Source organism: Oncorhynchus mykiss, chromosome 16 (genome assembly GCF_013265735.2).
Source record: "Oncorhynchus mykiss isolate Arlee chromosome 16, USDA_OmykA_1.1, whole genome shotgun sequence".
Taxonomy (NCBI): Eukaryota; Metazoa; Chordata; class Actinopteri; order Salmoniformes; family Salmonidae; genus Oncorhynchus; species Oncorhynchus mykiss.
In genome coordinates this window covers 55,375,111-55,383,221 of record NC_048580.1, presented here as the reverse complement: position 1 = coordinate 55,383,221, position 8,111 = coordinate 55,375,111, and the positions used below count along the sequence as shown (strand labels likewise).

The 8,111-nt window shown below is 40.6% G+C and overlaps 1 protein-coding gene across 4 annotated transcripts; it reads left to right on the top strand.

Moving 5' to 3' along the window:
• The first annotated feature begins 200 nt into the window (after window positions 1-200).
• Window positions 201-7,487, top strand: LOC110492331 (interleukin-17 receptor B). Of its 4 annotated transcripts, XM_021566552.2 has the most exons (9): window positions 203-410; window positions 488-515; window positions 839-967; window positions 1,067-1,173; window positions 1,335-1,452; window positions 5,005-5,025; window positions 5,117-5,164; window positions 6,329-6,433; window positions 6,527-7,487. In XM_021566552.2, the coding sequence occupies exons 1-9, from the start codon at window positions 321-323 to the stop codon at window positions 7,201-7,203; spliced, it is 1,323 nt and encodes a 440-aa protein (XP_021422227.2). In that variant the 5' UTR covers window positions 203-320; the 3' UTR covers window positions 7,204-7,487. The 4 variants fall into 4 exon arrangements, with proteins under 4 accessions (XP_036803222.1, XP_021422227.2, XP_021422230.2 ...); XM_021566555.2 differs by lacking the exon at window positions 488-515; XM_036947326.1 differs by having other exon boundaries at window positions 488-967.
• The last annotated feature ends 624 nt before the right edge of the window (window positions 7,488-8,111 follow it).

The following is an 8,111-nucleotide window of genomic DNA, read 5'->3' as shown; positions in this document are numbered from 1 at the left end:
TGCTTATCGCTATTCTTGATCGCATTGACCGATCTTTGAATTCTGTCACACACTGCAGAGACGAGGATGGCTTGCCACCCGGCGCTGGATTTAGTTTGCAGTGCGCGCCGGGAGCAGCAGAGTGGGAGGAGTCCTACAATGATCTGTCCCACCATGACACCCTACAATCCAGCGCGCGGGGTGCCACGCGCACGTAGCCTATCCAACCTATATAACCAAGGGGTTCACAGAGTGATCGTCAGTAGGCGGACGGATTTGGTGTTCTCAATAGTTTATTATATAACCCTTTCACGGGATATTTAGCCATTTTGCAACTACAGATGAATATGTTATCATTGTTTTCAGTCATGAGGACCTTGCTGTTGATTATACTCTCTAAATTACTTACTGCTCAGCCGTCACCCACAATTGTAAGTTTTTATTTATCCTATAAAAATTGTTTAGTTGGGAGATGAATCCTTTTAATTGTTCATTATGTTATCCACAGAGTGTTACATGTGAGGAATCAGAAGATGGTGAGTTAGCCCAGGGATGGTTCACTCAGATTACAATATTATTTATTTGTGTTCTTACCTTGAATTATGGTGACAAGGATAGACTGTAATCCACAAGCTGTCAAATCAGTCTACTAATCCATAGACTGCTTTCAGGGTGAGGAAATAATATTTTAATGACCTGTGCAAAGGTATGCTCAATGCAATCTTCCTTAAGAGGGTTTACCTTATTCCTATTAAAGCAGTGGTTAGCAAGTCTGTGTTTTGTAGACCTGCTGCTGTTCGCTACATTGGTGTCAGGAGTGGGATGCTGTCATTTATTGATGGGGTATTTTTTCCCCAAGTGACACCACCGGAATGGATGGAGATTCCTCAGGCCTGTCCTTCTTTTCTGGTCGCACTCAAAGTTGCTGTTCTGCCGGAAGACTTTGGGGCTATTCGGCTGAACATAAGTTGGGCCATCAACATCGACAGTAGGGGAAGCCTTATCGGAATTAATTGCATGTTAATAGAAATAGATTTGAAAAAATAACAGTGATGCATATAATACCAACACTTCATATATTTTGCAGAAAGCATTTACTATCTCACAGGAACTTGGATCGATATAGATAGTGATACATACCGCTGTCGGTATGAACCACCTTTCGAAGAAGTTGACCTCAGGGGTCTCGAACAGGTGGGCCTACTGTAGCCTATTCCTTTACAACAAACTTCAAATCCCAATCAGTGGCTATATTGCTGATAATTGCCATAGTTAAAAAAGGTATATTTGCTAATGTCTAACTCTTTTTGTATTATTCAGGTAAGGCTCATTGAGATAATGTCTTTTTCACACAGCTGTGGTTCTATTACCTTGCACCTGCAAAACCAGGTGATCCGATCATCTCTGCTTACAATCTTCCGAATCCGGCAGATGGCGACTATTCCAAGTTTACGACATGTTATGTACCGTATGGTAAGTACGTTTTTTTTAATGAATTGATATGTTTTTATAGGGATATTAGTTAAATAAAAAAGAAGAAGAATACTAATAATTAGCATATCTTACTGAAATGTATACTCTAGTATATAAGACTATACCTACAGTGGCGTAGCACAGATTTGTTGGGCCCCGCAAGGTCAGAGCAAGGCCCCCCAACCCTTGGGGCAGAGAGAGTTGTATAGCTAAAGTCATGCTATTTTACACATTTTGACATTAGGCTTAGAGAAAATGTTGCTGTTTTAGAGAACAGTCGTACCTTATTTTTCATAAATATTTATCTTAATATAAAAAATAATATATATTTTTTGATAGACCAAAGTATCAACTTTACCATGTAAAGGAACAACTTTTTTAGGTTTTGTTTTATAGCCCTATTCAATGCTCGTTTTTATCAATATTTAGCATATAAAATAACATTTATAAAGCAAACATTACCCCTTAGGTCCAGCAAATACTTCAATTGTTTCAGATTATTTTGCAAAACAGTGATGCAAATATTTGTTCAGAATATTGACAAAACAAATCGATCATAAGGCGGCTAACATCAGTGACAGATATTACAAACCACTGACGGAGTTGACAACAGATACACAAAACACATATTTTAGCCTCTAAAAATAAAAGTTCAATACAAATATTTTGAAAATTTTGAAAATTATTCATTTGAAAATCCCCAATAAAAACATAACATTCTATCAGATCTGTCAGCACTCTTACGGAGTTGACGTTAGACACAAATCTGATGGAGTTAATGTTTAACGGAGTTGACAAAATTGGCATTTTTCTTCTTCATTCAAGTGGTATACATGGTAGCAATTGTGTTTTTCCTCATTTGCTATATGACTCTAAAATCTAATATAGCATATTCTATCTTAATTTATCAGGCTGGTGAAGTTGACAGTTTATGGTTTTGACAATTGTCTGTTCCTTCCTGCATGTTTCCGTACATCTAAGTTCCTGTAGATTGTGAAAACAGGATGTCACATACTGCAGTCGCACGGCTCTTATCTGTTTGCCCAGACTTATGACTAAGTCACACAAGACAAGTCTGTACCAGCAAAATACTAACATATAATATCTAAGTAAAAACAACATAGTAGGTCTAATTAAACAGTATAGTATGTAATGAATATTACATTTCCACCACAGTGCTAATGGTCGTTGTCCTGTTGGAAGGTGAACCTTCACCCTAGTCTGATGCCCAGACTGCTCTGGAGCAGGTAATCATCAAGGATATCTCTGTACTTTGCTTCGTTCATCTTTCCCTCGATCCTGACTTGTCTCCCACTCCCTGCTGCTGAAAAAATCCCCACATCATGATGCTGCCACCACCATGCTTCACCATAGGGATGGTGCCAGGTTTCCTCCAGACGTGAACTTTGGCATTCAGGCCAAAGAGTTCAATCTTGGTTTCATCAGACCAGAAAATCTTGTTTGTCATGGTCTGAGATTTCTTTAGGTGCCTTTTGGCAAACTCAAAGTGGGATGTCACGTCCCTTTTACTAAGGAGTGGCTTCCGTCTGGCAACTCGACCATAAAGGCCTTATTGGAGTAGTGCTGCAGAGATGGTCGTCCTTCTGGAAGGTTCTCTCATTTCCACAGAGGAACTCTGGAGCTCTGTCAGAGTGACCATTGGGTTCTTGGTCACCTCCCTGACCAAGGCCCTTCTCCCCCGATTGCTCAGTTTGGCCGGGCGGCCAACTCCAGGAAGAGTCTTGGTGGTTCCAAACTTCTTCCATTTAAGAATGGACAATCTTGTCTCGGAGCTATACGGACAATTCCTTCAACCTCATGGCTTGGTTTTTGCTCTGAGATGCACTGTCAACTGTGGGACCCTATATAGACAGGTGCCTTTCCAAATCATGTTCAGTCAATTGAATTTACCACAGGTGGTCTCCAATCAAGTTGTAGAAACATTTCAAGGATGATTGATGGAAACAGGATGCACCTGAGCTCAATTTCGAGTGTCATAGCAAAGTGTCTGAATACTTATTTAAGGTATTTCTGTTTTTTATTTATAATATATTTGCAAAAATAAATAAACCTGTTTTCACTTTGTCATTATGGGGTATTGATGAGGGGGAAAAAATATGAATACATTTTAGAATAAGGCTGTCACGTAACAAAATGTGGAAAAATGGAAGGGGTCTGAATACTTTCCAAATGCACTGTATAAGAAAAATAAATACATCATTTTTATAATGGAATTACTCGTATACCTTTTATGTGGAAATGGCCTATTCACTTCAATACATTTTTCAGCAGGCACCAGGTTACCTTCAGACGAGTCCTGTGAAACTTGAGGGAGTCATGGAGCAAAACAGAGAATCCCAAAGTGTTCATGAGTCTAATCTTTCTGTAGAGAGGTCATATTAGTGTGTAGCAGAAACGGTTCGGACGCTACAGACTTTTTCGTGAAAACATCGATTTTCGGGATGTCTGATAAACACTGCTGTAGCTCTGCCACCTTCCACCGTTGTCACTAGTTAACACAGCCACAAAGTAATTTTGTCTATGTCATAAAAAGTCATGAAGACTAAAATTAGCTTTTTTGGTATTTTTGGTTAGGGTTAGGCATAAGGTTAGCAGTCTGGTTAAGGTTAGGGTTAAGGTCAGGGTTAGGCTTAAAATCAGATTTTAAGTAGATCAATTGTAAAAAATAAAAATAAATTTAAAAAAGGCAGGGTTTAGCCATAATTATGATTTTGTGGCTGTGGTAACTAGTGACGACGGATGCAGTGGATTGAAAACAAACAAAAATAAACAGAGTGGAGCATGCAGGGGCCTCAAGCGGAGATGATTGTTTTTCATGCCCAGCTCATGAGGCCCCTTGATGATGTGAAGCCTGAGGCAATTGTCTCTCCTGCCTATTTGCCTCTTCTGCCAGTGTGTTCATGGCTTATGATGTGTGCATATGCTACATATCCAACCTCACTGAGCTTGAGCTGTTTTGCAAGGAGGAATGGGAAAAAAATTCAGTCTCTCGATGTGCAAAACTGATAGAGACATACCCCAAGCGACTTACAGCTGTAATCGCAGCAAAAGGTGGCGCTACAAAGTATTAACTTAAGGGGGCTGAATAATTTTGCACGCCCAATTTTTCAGTTTTTGATTTGTTAAAAAAGTTTGAACTATCCAATAAATGTCGTTCCACTTCATGATTGTGTCCCACTTGTTGTTGATTCTTCACAAAAAAATACAGTTTTATATCTTTATGTTTGAAGCCTGAAATGTGTCAAAAGGTCGCAAAGTTCAAGGGGGCCGAATACTTTCGCAAGGCACTGTATCTACAGGTCAACCTCAGGGGGAACCCCAATCACCCCCCCCCCCCTAAAAAAAAATGGGGGGAGATTGTGTGTCCCCATTGCAGGGGCTGCGGCTGTGTGTGCCACGACAGTGTATACCTGAGATCATGGTGCTGAGATGTTTTTCTTTATAGCTAGCACCTCATGTTCAATCATTTCTATATTTGTTTATTAAAGTGGCTGGGCTTTGTTTAACCATTTCCATTATATTTTATGCCAGCGACATCAAATGACGACACAGGTGAGCAATCTGATTCATTTGACACATGTGATTTGAAGTGCAGGGATTCCTATGTATTTGATAGGTGGTATTTGTTTATTTTTCTTTTAAGCTGAGTTGGCTTGGCCTACTTCAAACCCCACTGTGATGCCCATATCTGGTAAGATCTTTAAGTCTTTTGAGTGTCTGAAAATCTGTGATCTATTTGACATGCTGGTGCCTCCCACCACTCTGTGATGGCAACAATATTCCTGGTTGGACAAGCTTTGAATGTCATTCTGAATGTCCTCCCTGCCACACACTCAGGTTCCTCACAGGCCTGCCTTGGAAGCTTTTCCTTGCTAGGTTTCTGCAACACTTTGTGACAAAGGTTATTAGCAAAATGGCTATGTCTATACAAACACAATTTCTATGATTTATCATAATGTATTTGACATGAACTCTGTTCCCTTTTAATATACCTCTCCAAGTAGATAAATAGGGAGATTCTGTCCATGAGATTGATTAGCATTTTGTGTTTTATTAGGATACACATTAGCTGCTGTTAAAGCAGTAGCCACTCTTCCTGGGGTCCACACAAAACTTAAAACATGACATAATACAGAACATTAATAGTCAAGAACAGCTCAAGGACAGAAAAAAGTAAATGTAAAATTCTCTGATGTGAACATAGCAGTGTCTCATGAATCATGTAGAGTTATTGAAGCTCCCTCCTGGCTCAGCTCCCCTGACGTGAACATACAGTAGCTACATATCATATGGCATATAGAGCCCCACTGAAAATCCTTTGCTCTCGTTAAATTTGCTCTCGTAAAATGTAGTCTTATTACAGTTACCACCCGTAATGGGTCTCCTGGGGTAAAATTCAGTCTTATTACAGTTGCCACCCGTAATGGGTCTCCTGGGGTAAAATGTAGTCTTATTACAGTTACCACCCGTAATGGGTCTCCTGGGGTAAAATTTTGTCTTATTACAGTTTCCACCCGTAATGGGTCTCCTGGGGTACAATGTGGGGTTATTACAGTTACCACCCGTAATGGGTGTCCTGGAGTAAAATGTAGGGTTATTACAGCTACCACCCATAATGGGTGTCCTGGAGTAAAATGTAGGGTTATTAGTTACCACCCGTAATGGGTGTCCTGGAGTAAAATGTAGGGTTATTACAGTTACCACCCATAATGGGTCTCCTGGGATAAAATGTAGTCTTATTACAGTAACCACCCGAAATGGGTATCCTGGGGTAAAATGCAGTGTTATTACAGTAACCACCCATAATAGGTCTCCTGGGGTAAAATGTAATCTTCTGGAGTTTTTTGCATTACAGTTACCACCCGTAATGATGATGAGGGGAAACCAGCAAGCCTTCCAATAGTCTATCTTGGATGCTTAGCTGGGCTCGTGGTACTGGTGGCTTGCTCTCTCACTCTGTGTAAGCTAAACAGGATCTCTTTAAATTCAGGAATCAACATTGAACAAACTCTTTGTTTTGAAGTAACTATCTCCTCTCTCATTTATTTTCCAGATCAACTGTATAGAAGGCACTCAAATTCCCACTTCACTGAGCTGCCGAAGGCAACTGAGGTCACTGTGTCGGTGCTGGTAGTGTACCCTGCAGAAAACCCTGTCTTCCAGAGAGCTGTGCTAGCTTTTGCTGAGTTCCTCCAGTGGCATGGTGACTGCCAGGTGGCTATCGACATGTGGCAGCATGGCAGGCTGGCAGAGCAGGGCCCGATGCGCTGGCTAGCAGATCAAGCCAAATCCGTAGCCAGGGTGATGGTTGTAAGCCCACAGCCCAAACACTGCCACACTGGCCCAGGGGAACACACAGTACCAGCCGCGGCTCATGACCTGTTTCCTCTGGTGCTCAACATGGTGGCAAGCTACGCTCAGTGCCCCAATGAGCTGGCCAAGTTCTGGTTGGTGCACCTAGGCAAGGCCCCGGAGAGGAGCGGCCTACCTGTGGAATTGACATCCTGTAGGGAATTTAGTCTGAACAGGGACTTGGAGAAACTGTGTAGACACTTGCATCAGCAGGGCTCCAAAAGACCAGGGTTAATGTTCAGATCAGGGTTGGCCTATGGGGAGAAGGCGACAGGGAAGCTGAAAGAGGCTGTGCAGCAGTTAGAGGCATGGCAATGCTCTCATCCAGGAGGTGCAGGGGAGGCAGCTCCTTTGACCAAATTGATGGCTAGACTGTAAGAACCTGATGATGCTGGTGTGATGACAAATCCAGAGCTTAAATAGTAATGTGAAAATAATCTAAGTAAAAACTCTCTTTTGACCACTTGTAGAACGGTGGGACTGCAAAAATTAGGGCATGCTAACTTTTCTCACTTAGCTTTAAGATTGCTTTTTAAATAGTTGAATATGTTATTTTTCATCAAATGTTTCTGTTTTGGAAATGAAACAAATATTCTATGGTGTTGACATTTTTTATATACTTATTGAATGTTTTGTTTATGTAAATAAATACTTGAATCTAATTATTGACTAACTTTAATGAGTATACAATATTACACTTTATTTTCCTTTATAAAGCTCTGTAGTACCACATTTTGTATAAGATGTGCATTTTCACACACTGAATTAAATGGAAAATCTTACTCAAAAACAACATATGGATTTCAGATGCTTATAAATTTGTGTCTAATTGTTTACTACATAATTACTTTTCCCCTGATTTCTACTGAATAAAAATATAAATGCAACATGCAACAATTTCAAAGATTTTACTAAGTTACAGGTCATATGAGGAAATCAGTCAATTGATATAAATGTTTTTGTCACGTCTTCTCCCGCTCCCCCTCTCTGGCGCTCGAGGTCGCCAGGCTGCTTATCACACCTGTCACCATTGTTACGCCCATCAGCGCTTCATCGGACTCACCTGGACTCCATCACGTTATTAATTACCTCCCTTATATCTGTCACTGCCTCAGTTTCTTTCCAAGACAGCATTAATGTTGATATGTGTCCCTTGTCCAGACGCTGTTCGTGTTTTGTTTCATGTCTGTTTATTCATTAAATATTCAATCCCTGTACTTGCTTTACGTCTCCCAGCGTCTGGCCTTACAGAATTCTGACTCCACAATTTGAAGCATCAGGGAGTT

Bases quoted from the DNA above. Each gene is read 5' to 3' on its own strand.
- LOC110492331 (XM_036947326.1), top strand. From the start codon at position 688: ATGCTCAATGCAATCTTCCTTAAGAGGGTTTACCTTATTCCTATTAAA. The intron at 968-1,066 runs GTAGGGGAAGCC...TATATTTTGCAG, and splicing joins TTGGGCCATCAACATCGACA to AAAGCATTTACTATCTCACA. The intron at 1,453-5,004 runs GTAAGTACGTTT...ATTTTATGCCAG, and splicing joins GACATGTTATGTACCGTATG to CGACATCAAATGACGACACA.